Below are 14,015 nucleotides of genomic sequence, written 5' to 3'. Positions count from 1 at the left end.
CACAGCAAAGGAATCTACTGACAAAATGAAAAGACAACCTACAGAATACAAGAAAATATTTGCAAATGATTTGATCAATAAAGGCTTAACAGGAGTTCCCGTCATGGCGCAGTGGTTACCGAATCTGACTAGGAACCATGAGGTTGCAGGGTTGATCCCTGGCCTTGCTCAGTGGGTTAAGGACCTGGCGTTGCTGTGAGCTGTGGTGTAGGTTGCAGACGTGGCTCAGATCCCGAGTTGCTGTGGCTCTGGCGTAGGCCAGCGGCTACAGCTCTGATTAGACCCCTAGGCTGGGAACCTCCATGTGACTCGGGAGCGGCCCTACAAAAGGCAAAAAGACAAAAAAAAAACCAACAACCAAAAACCAAAAAACAAAAAAAACAAAAAAGGCTTAATATTTTGAACTATATAAACAGCTCATATAATTTAATATCAAAAAACCAAATGATTCACTCAAAAAAATGGGCAAGGAGCTCCCTTGTGGCACAATGGGTTAAGGATCTAGCATTGTCCCTGCTGTAGTGTGGGTTCGATTCCTGGCCCAGGAAATTTCCACATGCTGTAAGCATGGACGACAACAACAACAACCAAAGGCAAAAGACCTGAGTATACAGTTTACCAAAGACCTATAGATCGATAAACAGGTACATAAAAAGATGCTCGACACTGCAAACCATTAGAGAAACCAAAGTCAAAAACCACAATGAGATACCTCACACCTATCAGAATGGCTATTAACAAAAAATCTACAAATAGCAAATGGTGGAGAGGATATGGACATTTCTATACTGTTGGAAGGAATGTAAATTGGTGTAGCACTAAGGAAAATAGTATAGAGGTTCCTCAAAAAACTAAAAATATAACTAACAAATGATCCAGCAATTCCACTCCTGAGTATATATCTAGGAAAAAAAGAAACACTAATTTGAAAAGATACGTGCACCCCAATGTTCAGAGAAGCACTATTTACAATATCCAAGCCATAGAAGCAACCCAAGTAACTGTCAACAGATGATTAGATTAAGAAGATGTGATATATATATCACATATATATATATATAAAATATTGGAATGGAATATTACCTAGCCATAAAAAAGAATGAAATACTCAGAGCTCCTGCTGTGGTGCAACGAGATCAGTGGCATCTCAGAAGCCAGTGGGATGTGGGTTCAATCCCTGGCCCAGCACAGTGGGTTAGGGATCCGGTGTTGCCACAGTTGTGGCTTAGCTTGTGGCTGTGGCTCCAATCCCTGGCCTGGGAGCTCCATACGACACAGGGCAGACAAAAAAAAAGGGGGGGGGGGGTTTAAATACTGCCATTTGGAACAACATTGATGGACCTAGAGAGTATTAATCTTAGTGAAATAAGTCAGAGAAACACAATTACTATATCACTTATATGTGGAATCTAAGAAATAATACAAATGAATGAATATGCAAAACAGAAAGAGACTCACAGATATAGAAAACAAACTTATAGTTACCGAAGGAGAAAGGGAAGGGAGGGGGAGAAGTTAGGGGCATAGGATTAATAAATACAAGCTAAAATAGATAAGCAAAAGAACACACTATATAGGCAGAGGGAATTACACCCATTATTTTGTATAATCTGCAAAAATATTGAATCACTATGCTGTATACTGGAAACACAATATTAAAAGTTCCTGCATTGCTCAGTGGCTTAAGCATCCAGTGCTGCTGCAACTTTGGCGCAGGTTCAATCCCTGGCTCAGGAACTTCCACACGCCACGGGTACAGCCAAAAAATAACAAAACAAAACAAAAACACCCACAAAACCCCACAATATTGTAAATCAACTATACTTCAATTAAAAAAAAAAGAAATTCATCAATAACACTGACAACAAAAAGTGCTGGATTTGGAAAATTTATCACTGTAGTTTTTTGTTTTTTGTTTTTTTGTCTTTTTGCTATTTCTTGGGCCGCTCCCGCGGCATATGGGGGTTCCCAGGCTAGGGGTCTGATTGGAGCTGTAGCCACCGGCCTATGCCAGAGCCACAGCAACGTGGGATCCGAGCCGCGTCTGCAACCTACACCACAGCTCACGGCAACGCTGGATCCCCAACCCACTGAGCAAGGGCAGGGATCGAACCCGCAACCTCATGGTTCCTAGTCGGATTCGCCAACCACTGCGCCAAGACGGGAACTCTTGTAGTTGTTTTTGTCTAGCATTTTACTCAATTATATACTGTGAAGAATTGTTTCACCAATGCAGGAATGTTACAGGTATGTAGATTTCAACTCTAACTTTATTTAATTAAAGGGAGTCTTAAAATGGAATGGGCTGCCTCACATATTATGAGTTCTGTAATAATAATAATAATAATAATGTACCAACACACTGAACAAAATCAGTTATCAGGCATGTTACAAAGGTATTTATGCACCTAGCAAATGTTGGTGTAATGACTTCTAAAGTCTCTTCTAGTTGTAAAGTTTGAATCCTGGGATCACTATTTGAGAGAATTAAGTAGAAGCAGATAGGACAAGGTGTGAACCATATTACCTTCTCTAAGGATAAAAGATGACCATTTTGACAATCTCTAGTGGTTCTGTGTGGGTGATCTGTATTTTCTTTTTTTATTCTCTACTTTGCAAAATCTATACATATATTTTTTGGCTGTGTCCGCAGCATATGAAAATTCCTGGGTCAGGGATCAAATCCGCATCACAGCAGCAACCCAAGCCACTGCAGTGACAATGCTGAATCCTTAACCTGCTGTGCAAAAAGGGAACTCCCAAAATTCATATTTTTAAAGGTCCATTCAATGCCTGGGAGCCAATAAATCTTTCTTTCCACTTCCAAGATTGTTCTAGTTGTCCTGTGAAGAAGTAAAACAACTACATGCATTTAAAGTGTCATAAGTGACTGAAGGGAGTGCATTTTGTTCTAACCATGTAAAAAAACTGGCAGCAATAACATTAAATTTTTATTTCCTACAACCTACCAATTCTGCTTCTAGGTATCTACCCAAGAGAAATTCACACATGTATTCACTAATGTTCTAGCAGCACTATTTGAAATGTCCCATAATCAACTTATATGCTTTTATATCAATGTTATTCTTCAATTAAAACTTAGAAGAAAAAGAAAACTATCCCTTGGAACAGTCAGGATAGGCATCAAAGGCTCAAGGAAAGAATCAGTATTCTCTTGAGGGTCCTATTAGAAAACCTGTCTTCATGCAGTTGGGTGATGTGGACACGTGCTAAAGAGACCTACAAGCCACTAAATGGGGAATAATAACTGGCCAATTCCTAGACAGAATTAGAAAAAAGCCATCATTCAATACTGGTGCCTAAAGATACTGGCTTCCATCATTGTGATTCTTGGAACTATTTCTTATGATGAACTGTATTTTCATGCTAACTTATAGCAATAATGCCTCTACTGAGGTTTGGATCCAACTCTGAATCCTTTTAAAGGCAGAAATTGGGCCAGAAACTACACATTCACTTATTATGACTTCTAGTTTATAAGAGTAGATAAGATATGTCACAGTTTTTGGGGGAGTGTCTTTTTTTTTAGGGCCACACTCACAGCATATGGAAGTTCTCAGGCTAGGGGTCAAACTGCAGCTGCAGCTGCTGGTCTACACCGCAGCCACAGCAACTCAGGATCTGAGCCACACCTGCAACCTACACCACAGCTCACAGCAACTCCAGACCCTTAACCCACTGAGCAAAGCCAAGGATCGAACCCTCATCCTCATGGATACTAGTCAGGTTTGTTACCACTGAGCCACAATGGGAACTCCCAATAAGTCACTATTTTTAAGACCATATCATGACTTCCAGAATTCCTTGAAAGATGAAATATATATATACATATTTTTTGGTTTTTAGGGCTGCACTCATGGCATATGGAAATTCCCAGGCTATGGGTCTAATCGGAGTTATAGCTGCCGGCCTACACCACAGCCACAGCAAAATAGGATCCGAGCCAAGTCTGCGACCTACACCACAGCTCAAGGCAACACCAGATCAAGGTAACCCATTGAGTTGAGTGAGACCAGGGATCAAACCTGAAACCTCATAGTTACAAGTCAGATTCGTTTCCTCTGTACCACAATGGAACTCCAAAAGATGAGATATATTAAACAAAAAATAAAAATGAATAAAAATCCAAACTCATTTCTTTCTTTCTCTGGGGGGGAGGGCCATGCCCATGGCATATGAAAGTTCTGGAGCCAGGGATCGAACCTGTGCCACAACAATGACAACACCAGGTCCTTAACCCATGGAGCCACCAGGGAACTCCCAGCCCCATTTCACATAAAACAAAGCAGAAATAGAATAGGGAGTTATAACACAATATCAAACGACAGAATAAGAGGCAGTTACAATTAAAATATTCTCACCGGTGCAGTTTGCCACCATAAAATGGCTTTGTATGAAAAGTGATGCTGGCTGAATATCCAGTTTTTGCACAGTTGACACTGATTTTGCCACCCAGCTCCACCCAAGGAACAGTTAAAATTGACCTGGCATATGCACAAGGTAGAGAAAATGTATACTCTTCTCCATGCTCCAGGAGACTGAGGACACCTGAATGTGAAAACATGAAGATGGTTGATATTGTTAAAACAAACAAACAAACAAAAAAGCAGTTCTGAAAAATGCATAATAGGATTTCTCTTGTCTGGCAAGTAAACATCATAATTTTGCTTAATTTTCCTTTAGCTCTGGAAGAAACTGGATTCACTAAGCACTGTATTTGACAAAAATTCCTGGTAATAATGAATCAAGGTTGCTTTCATTATGACTTTATTATCTCTTTTGGGTTCATAATATAAGGGGTTCCCTCTAATGCTCCTAAAAAATAAAATAAAATCTTAAGTCAGAATTTAAGTCCATGCTATACTGTATCATTAGCAGTATCTGATCATTAATTAATAATAACTTTTAAAAGCTTAAACTAAGTATCTAATATTAGAGTGCTATAGTCTTAATTTCAGATGGTATGATGTGTAGGAAAAAGTGTCATTCTATTCTACACATATTAGGAAAGAAAAGAAGTAATTTATGATATAAACTAAGTTCATCACAATAATTTTGTTTGCCAAATTCTGAAATATTTAAGGTGAAGCTACAAGGGTTAGAAGTGGTAGTTTTCAAAAAAAAAATTATTCTTTTTTTTGGGGTCTATTTAGGGCTGTACCCGCAGCATATGGAGATTCCCAGGCTAGGGGCTGAATCAAAGCTGTAGCCACTGGTCTACACCTACAGCCACAGCAACAGCAGATCCCAGCCGCATCTGCAACCTACACCACAGGTCACAGCAACACTGGATCCTTAACCCACTGAGTGAGGCCAGGGATCGAAACTGTGTCCTCAAGGATTTTAGTCAGATTCATTTCCGCTGAGTCACGAGGGGAACTCCTAAGTACTGTGTCCTTAATGTTCACAAATAAGGGCAAAAATTAAGATTAAAAAAAAAATTTTTTTTTCTTTTTACAGCCATAACTGCAGCATATGCTGCTACTCCACAGCTGTAGCTACATCCAGATCCTTAAACCAATGTGCCAGGCTGGGGTTCAAACCCTTACCTCTGCAGTGATCTGAGTCACTAGTTGGATTCTTAACCCACTGTGCCACAGTGGGAACTCCTATACTTCAGATTTTTCATCTCTAAAACAAGTAAACTGATTTGTGAAGAGCCTAGGGCTAATGGCATTGAAACTGGAGATAGCAAATTTTTTTAATTAATAAAATATTCTTCAATGTTATTAAAGTTTTGATTAGTTTGAAACAGTATTTGGAAATTGATAAGACTACCACAGCAGATGTTAAAAATGAAGAAAGCTGAAAAGGAAGCTAAAATATTTTCATCACAGCTAGAATAATACAATCTCAAAATGTTAGGGTCATAGGCTTAATTACACCATTCTCACACTGTAAGTTTACATTCAAAACAAAGTATTCTATGCACAAGAGCATTCCTTTAACATTAAAATGGCAGTTTTTTTGGAGTTCCCCCTGTGACACAGTGGGTTAAATATCCACTAGGGGGATTAGAGATACTATTATTTTCTCCTTGATACTTCTCTAAGTTTTCCAAATTTTGTACAATAAAAATAATACACAATTAAATCAGAAAAAATAATGTAAAAAAAGGATTTATATTTGTTGAGACATATGCCCCTCCCCACCAGCATTCTGAAATATACTAGGAATTGGGGAAAAAGGTAGTACACATAACAGTTCAAATTCATAATTAATAGTTACTGAACTTCCCAAAACTTAAGTTATAGTTTGATATTAAAAACTGGAGAATAAGTTTTTTACTTACCTTCCCCAACCATTGTCACGCCTATCGACATGCCTAAGAATTTGCTCTTAGTCCAGACATGCGCATTTACACACATCTTCCTCTCTGCACATTCTGCATAAAATCCTGAGACGGGAGGATGATGGGAAACCTGCTCAGCAACAAATCTGACTGTATAGCAGTCTGATCCCACCTGGCTCAAAGCCTCCTCTGATGGAGGAGCATGATTTGTGCCAGCCTGGGTGGAAGAGCTAATGACACTGGATGCTACCTCGCTTTTTGGCATCCTCCAGGAACAGTGAAATGTTTCTCCAATAATAGGATTGTATGGTTTCTTAGCAATTGCTCCCTTACGGCCTTCATGAAACGAGGTAAGGTAGTACTCAACAAAACGAATCATTCTGTCCTCAGCCGTAGCTCCATTAGTGATGCCTATAAATAGGTCTGGATGAGACATAAAGTCTGCATACATTTCCAGCAAGGAACGCTTCTCTAGGATAAATGTAGGAAGCACCACCTAAAACAACAACAACAACAAAATCAACCAAAGAGGGAAATACAAAAAAGTAATGAATACCTTCAGAGAACTGAGAAGACATTATATACACACAACGAGAACAATTTTTAGAAAAGAAAATTCAGAAAAATTTAAAACATGATAGCAAGGGAGTTCCTTGGTGGCCTAGTGGTTAAGGATCTGGTGTTGTCACTGCTGTGGTGAAGGTTTGATCCCTGGTCCGGGAACTTCTGCACACTGTGGGCATGGCCAGAAAAAAAAAAAAAATCAAAACTCAAGAGAAGTGTTAGAAGATACAGTATATCTGTAGATAATCTTATCTCTGAAAATATTTCATTCTTGATGGGTATTAAAAACAAAGTGCCAAAAGAAACATACTTCATCTCATTTAAAAATGAGCATGCTTAAAAGGAAATGAAAGTCTTTGGAGATGCTTAAGATTAAACATCAATTTAGGACTTCAAGAGGGTCAGGGAGGAATTCCTCAGTGGCTTAGTGGGTTAAGGATCCTGTGTTGCCACTGCTGCGGCTCAGGTCACTGCTGTGGCATGGGCTCCATCCCTGGCCTGGGAACTTCTGCATGCTGCAGGTATGGGGGGGCGGGGGGGGAAAGACGGTCAAGGAAAAGGAAAAAAAAAATCCTCAAATTTCTACATTGGATAAAAGTATCATAAGCAAATGTTAATTAAGCTTCTTCTTTTTCTTTTTTTTTTTTCTTTTCCTACTTTAAAAATAAATTGTGAAAGTTTCGTTGTGGTGCAGCAAGTTATGGATCTGGTGTTGTCACTGCAGCAACTTGGTTCACTGCTGTGAGGAAGTTTCGATCCCTGGCCCAGGAACTTCCACATGCTGCAGGAGCTGCCCTTCCCCCTCATAAAAAACCTGTGGATGACTGATCAAGATAGGAATATAAGAAGAGGCAATAAATGCCATTCCTTGGGGATAAAGAGAGTACTGACCAAAGCAAAAACTGAAATTTTTATTTAATTTTAGGCACAAAAGAACTATTGCCAAGAGGAAAAGCTTTTGATACTTAAAGCTGTGTAAGCATAAGGAAGATTAAACAGAATTGGAGAGGTGCTGCAAATGGGTTCAACTCTTTTTTTTTTTTTTTTTGTCTTTCTGACCTACACCACAGCTCACGGCAATGCCGGGTCCTTAACTGAGCAAGGCCAGGGATTGAACCTGCATCCTCATGGATGCTAGTCAGATTCATTTCCACCAAGCCACAAAGGGAATTCCAGGTTCAACTCTTTTATAATATTTTTCTTCTTTGCCACACACACTACATTTGGAAATTCCTGGGCCAGGGATCAAACCTGCACCACAGCAGTGACCTGAGCCACTGCAGTGAAAACACCAGATCCTTAACCTTCTGAGCTGCAAAAGACCTCCTGGTTCAACTTTTTGAGAACACAATCTGGCAATATTTTTCAAGAACCTGAAGATATTCATAACCATTTAGCCAAGTAATTATTCTTCCAGGAATCTAGCCTTAGGAAATAATATGAATGAAGGAAAAGAAATGAAAATAAAATTGCAACAGTCTATTTTTTGGCTATATTCATGGCATATGGAAGCTCCTGGGCCAAGGATCAAACCCCTGGGGCTGGGGGTGTCAAGCCACTGCAATGACAATGACAGATCCTTAACCTGCTGCACCACGAGAACTCCAAAACACCCTGTTTTTAACTAGAGTTTTAGTTAGCTTAAATATGGAAATGTCTCTTAATGGACTATTAAGTTATTATAAAAGATGATTATAAAGATGATACAAGTAATGCAAAAAATACTGATGCCTCAGTTTCAGATGTATACTGAATACATGCATCTTAATTTCATTTTTGATTGAAATCCCACTAAAATTTTCTTAAATAAAAATACAAAGACTAACCTAGAAATACCAGGAAAGTACACCATAAGCAACACAATTTGGGAGTTGTTAACTAGAAAGCTAATTCTTAAGCAGTAGTTTACACTATGCATTCTTCAGAGGGTTCAGGAATGGACAGCACAAGGTACCTCTGGACCTGGGGTTTACAGGAATGCTAAAATAAAAATTGACTGAGTGAAACCTGTGCGCAAAGCAGTTAGACCCCTAAATCCCATTCCCAACTCCACACTGTTCTCAACTGCTCCTATTGCACGTCAGATAAATCTAGAGGTTTCATCTCTGGAGAGTGAAACAAGGTGGCTTATTTTCTAGATTGAGGACTGTCAGAGAGCAGATATCATATGAAAAAAGGATACGAAGTAACTCTATATAAATTAAATGTGAGATACTAAGGCCCAACCTTCTTCTCCCTAACTCTAGTTGCTTTACCTAGTTGCAAAGAATTAGAAGAATTTTCTTCTGGGAGGAATGTGACTAGCTATAGAGAAAAACCTAATGATATTAACAAACAAATTCCCCAAGAAATTCAGATTACTCAACATTTAAAGGCATAAGACCCATCCACATGTTCAAAACTTAAAATCAAGTTTTTAGTTCCCTTACACTTAATCATGAGCAGAAATCCAAGAAATGCCAGATCTCTAAGAACACCTATAATTAGGAATATGAAGAAAATACACAGCTAAGCTTGTGCTGGCTACTCACTTTCTTCTAAAATAAGGAACATTGTTATGAGGTACATAAATAGGTGGCAAAACTGTAAGTGCTTATATCTAGGAAAAAGTAGGGGACTACAACCGGAAGGGGCACTCAGAGAGCTTCCAAGATCAGCTAATGTTCTATAATAATCTGAGAGGTGGGTATACAATAATTTGTTTTACCACTGTTCTCTGAATTGTTTACATGCATTCTACTCAGTCTTCTATGTATATGACATTTCGCAAAGAAAAGATATTAACTGAAAAAAAGAAATATAACAACATTGAATACAAAGTATAATTACATACAGAAAAATCAGAAGGAAATCTCAAAAAAGTGGTAGTTGTGTTGTTAGGATGGTGGAATTACAGATTTCTTTTCCTTTTATCTTTCAAAACTTTCTTTCTTTCTTTCTTTCTTTTTTTTTTTTTTTTTTTTTTTTTTTGCTTTTTAGGGCCGCATTCGTGGCATATGGAAGTTCCAGGCTAGGGGTTAAATCAGAGATACAGCTGCTGACCTACATCACATATCACGACAATGCTGGATTCTTTTTTTTTTTTTTAATAATTTTTTTTATTTTCCCACTGTACAGCAAGGGGGTCAGGTTATCCTTACATGTATGCATTACAATTACATTTTCCCCCCACCCTTTCTTTTGTTGCAACATGAGTATCTAGACATAGTTCTCAATGCTATTCAGCAGGATCTCCTTGTATATCTATTCTAAGTTGTGTCTGCTAAGCCCAAGCTCCCGATCCCTCCCACTCCATCCCCCTCCCATTAGGCAGCCACAAGTCTCTTCTCCAAGTCCATGATTTTCTTTTCTGAGGAGATGTTCATTTGTGCTGGATATTAGATTCCAGTTATAAGAGATATCATATGGTATTTGTCTTTGTCTTTCTGGCTCATTTCACTCAGGATCAGAGTCTCTAGCTCCATCCATGTTGCTGCAAATGGCATTATGTCATTCTTTTTTATGGCTGAGTAGTATTCCATTGTGTATATAGACCACATCTTCCGAATCCAATCCTCTGTCGATGGACATTTGGGTTGTTTCCATGTCCTGGCTATTGTGAATAGTGCTGCAACGAACATGCGGGTGCACGTGTCTCTTTTAAGTAGAGTTTTGTCCGGATAGCTGCCCAAGAGTGGGATTGCGGGGTCATATGGAAGTTCTATGTATAGATTTCTAAGGTATCTCCAAACTGTTCTCCATAGTGGCTGTACCAGTTTACATTCCCACCAACAGTGTAGGAGGGTTCCCTTTTCTCCACAGCCCCTCCAGCACTTGTTATTTGTGGATTTATTAATGATGGCCATTCTGACTGGTGTGAGGTGATATCTCGTGGTAGTTTTGATTTGCATTTCTCTTATAACCAGCGATGTTGAGCATTTTTTCATGTGTTTGTTGGCCATCTGTATATCTTCTTTGGAGAAATGTCTATTCAGGTCTTTTGCCCATTTTTCCATTGATTGATTGTTTTTTTTTTGCTGTTGGGTTGTATCAGTTGTTTATATATTCTAGAGATTAAGCCCTTGTCAGTTGCATCATTTGAAACTGTTTTCTCCCATTCTGTAAGTTGTCTTTTTGGTTTCTTTTGGGTTTCCTTTGCTGTGCAAAAGCTTTTCAGTTTGATGAGGTCCCATGGGTTTATTTTTGCTCTAATTTCTATTGCTTTGGGAGACTGACCTGAGAAAATATTCATGATGTTGATGTCAGAGAGTGTTTTGCCTATGTTTTCTTCTAGGAGTTTGATGGTGTCCTGTCGTATATTGAAGTCTTTCAGCCATTTGGAGTTTATTTTTGTGCATGGTGTGAGGGTGTGTTCTAGTTTCATTGCTTTGCATGCAGCTGTCCAGGTTTCCCAGCAATGCTTGCTGAATAGACTTTCTTTTTCCCACTTGATGTTCTTGCCTCCCTTGTCAAAGATTAATTGACCCTAGGTGTCAGGGTTTATTTCCGGATTCTCTATTCTGTCCCATTGGTCTGTCTGTCTGTTTTGATACCAGTACCACACTGTTTTGATGACTGTGGCTTTGTAGTATTTCTTGAAGTCTGGGAGAGTTATGCCTCCTGCTTGGTTTTTGTTTCTCAGGATTGCTTTGGCGATTCTCGGTCTTTTGTTGTTCCATATAAATGTTTGGATTGTTTGTTCTAGTTGGATTCTTAACCTACTGAGCGAGGCCAAGGATCAAATCTGCATCCTCATGGATACCAGTCAGGTTCGTTTCCACTGAGCCAATAATATTATTTTAAAAAGAACAAAATAAACAATGGGGAAAGTGCACATTAATTATTCACAACAGGCAGGCCAGGACCACGGTTACCTTCTTTGCTGCTCTAGTCCCAGCATCTACCACAGCATCTGGGATATATGAGGCGTTTGATAAATACTTGTTGGATCAGTGTCATTGATAGACAGGAGGTGACTATGACTATAGTTTATTCATCAGGTTCTTTAACGCTGCCCCAAAAGTACAGTTCTTTTAAATGTTACATCAATGTTAATAATTTCTGATTGGTTAATGTTAATGATTTTGTATATAAAATATATACATATATTTCAATTAATAATGCACAAATGTGGGAAACTATATTAAATTTGTTATTCATGTCAAGAATATGTGAATTACTATCACAGCACATTCTTTTCTTTCTTTTTCTTTTTTGGCTACCCTTCGGTATATAGAATTCCTGGCCCAGGGATCAGATCCTAGCCACCATTGCAACCAATGCCACAGCTGTAGCAACACTGGATCCTTGACCCGCGGTGGGATAAAGACCCAGCCTGGCCAGAGATCTAACACACATCCTGGTGCTCCAGAGATGCTTCCCTTCCCATTGTGCCTCAGTGGGAACTCCTGCACATTCTTTTCAAATGTTCTTAAGCCTCAGACTCCAACATTGTTCTTATGCCTTGCAAACCTAAATCTACTAAGGGACAGCAAACACCATAATAACAAAATAAACTCCTTTTGACTACACATTTTAACCAATTTTACAACTAATAGTCTTTTCTGAACCACTAATATAAAAATATTTCTAGTTCTCCTGTGGCACAGTGGGTTAAGGATCTGGCATTGCCAAGGCAATGGCTTGGGTTACTGCTGTGGTGTGGGTTTGATCCCTGGCCCAGGAACTTCCACATGCTATGGGTGCAGCCAAAATAAAATAAAATAAAGGGTACATTGCAATGATATGATATATACATATAGAGAGTAAAAGGACTCCCAACATCAGCTTGATACAGACCACGTTTTTAAAGTAGCAAGTCTGTAGACTAGGGGTTTGAAGGCCTTGAGGCCAAATCTGCCTTCTAGTTTGTATAAATAAAGTTTTGCTGAAACACATCCATGCCCATCCAACATATTATCTATGGCTGCTGCGTTCACAATATAAAGGCTGAGCTGAGTACTGCTAATCCTTAAACAATATGGGTTTAAATTGCAGGTCTGTTTATACATGGATTTTTTTCCCAATAAACATACGAAAATATACATATAGAACACCATTACAAGACTTGTATTGCAGTGAGTAATCTATCTTTACATAGGCTTAAGGTGAGTGATATTTAATATAAAATTAATAATATGTTAGGTTTTCTTCCTGTTTTATAACTTTGCTTTCAAAGAATTACATTACCATATACACTATGACCCTCTCATAATGCAAGAAACTGTGTATCATGACAGGTATGTGAGTTTTTTTAATGTAACAATGTTTCCAATATTGCATCATGAATATGGTTGTAATACTGTATGCCATACAAATTTAATAATCATTCATTCATTAGTGTATAGGTTCGGCTACCATGAAGCTGATTATACTAGGCTACCATAAAGCGATCATATTGCTGCTTTTTTGTTATAAATGTATAAATTGTAACCTGTAAATAAATAGGAATTTTTTTCACATTATCTTTTCATATTTGATGTTCAATGTTATAATACATATAATATCTACATTTTTTGTAACATATCAGACAATACCGATGGAGGTACTGACAGATGACTCATCTTGTAAACAGACAATGTAATTTCATGGTATCCATAAATATAGTACAGTACTATAAATGTTATTTTCTCTTTTGTGATCTTCTTAATAACATTTTCTTTGCTCTGACTTATTTTAAGAATACAGTATATAATACACATAACATACAGTTTGTGTTGTCTATGTTATCAATAAGCATTCCAATCAACAACAGATTAAGTAGTTAAGTATGAGGGAAGTCAAAAGTTATATGTGGATTTTCAACTGTATGAAGTTTGGCATTCCTAACCCTGCAGTGTTCAAGAATCAACCACAGTTCCAACAGAGGTTTATGCCCCCATAGCTAAAAATATCTACTACTTGGTTCTTTACAGAAAATGCTTGCTGACCTCTGTTACAGATAACACCTAAAATGCATTATCCAGCATGGGAAGTAAGAGTAAAGTAGAAGTATCAATGACTTTCATGGTTTTGTGGGATTATATCCTTTTCTTTAGATTTTCCATTTCTGTATCCCAATGGACCTCCTTTTTATTTTGTACAGAAACAAAAAGACTGTATGTCTTTGTTTGCCATGTGAATTAATTCTGCTCCAAAAAAACCTTACATTTTTTATGAA

The 14,015-nt window shown here is 38.2% G+C and overlaps 1 protein-coding gene across 1 annotated transcript in view; it reads right to left on the bottom strand.

The window, feature by feature from the left end:
* Positions 1–14,015, bottom strand: part of OSBPL11 (oxysterol binding protein like 11) — a 92,845-nt gene that overhangs the window by 27,327 nt on the left and 51,503 nt on the right. The window contains exons 9-10 of the mRNA XM_047790372.1: positions 6,314–6,809; positions 4,383–4,569 (exon numbers count right to left, since the gene is read on the bottom strand). Of these exons, the coding sequence (XP_047646328.1) occupies positions 4,383–4,569; positions 6,314–6,809 (683 nt within the window). The remainder of the gene's footprint in view (positions 1–4,382; positions 4,570–6,313; positions 6,810–14,015) is intronic.

The sequence above is a fragment of the Phacochoerus africanus genome, chromosome 1, assembly GCF_016906955.1.
Source record: "Phacochoerus africanus isolate WHEZ1 chromosome 1, ROS_Pafr_v1, whole genome shotgun sequence".
In the NCBI taxonomy this organism is placed as follows: domain Eukaryota; kingdom Metazoa; phylum Chordata; class Mammalia; order Artiodactyla; family Suidae; genus Phacochoerus; species Phacochoerus africanus.
Note: the sequence above shows the minus strand (reverse complement) of the source record. Positions and strands in the feature narration are given on the sequence as shown.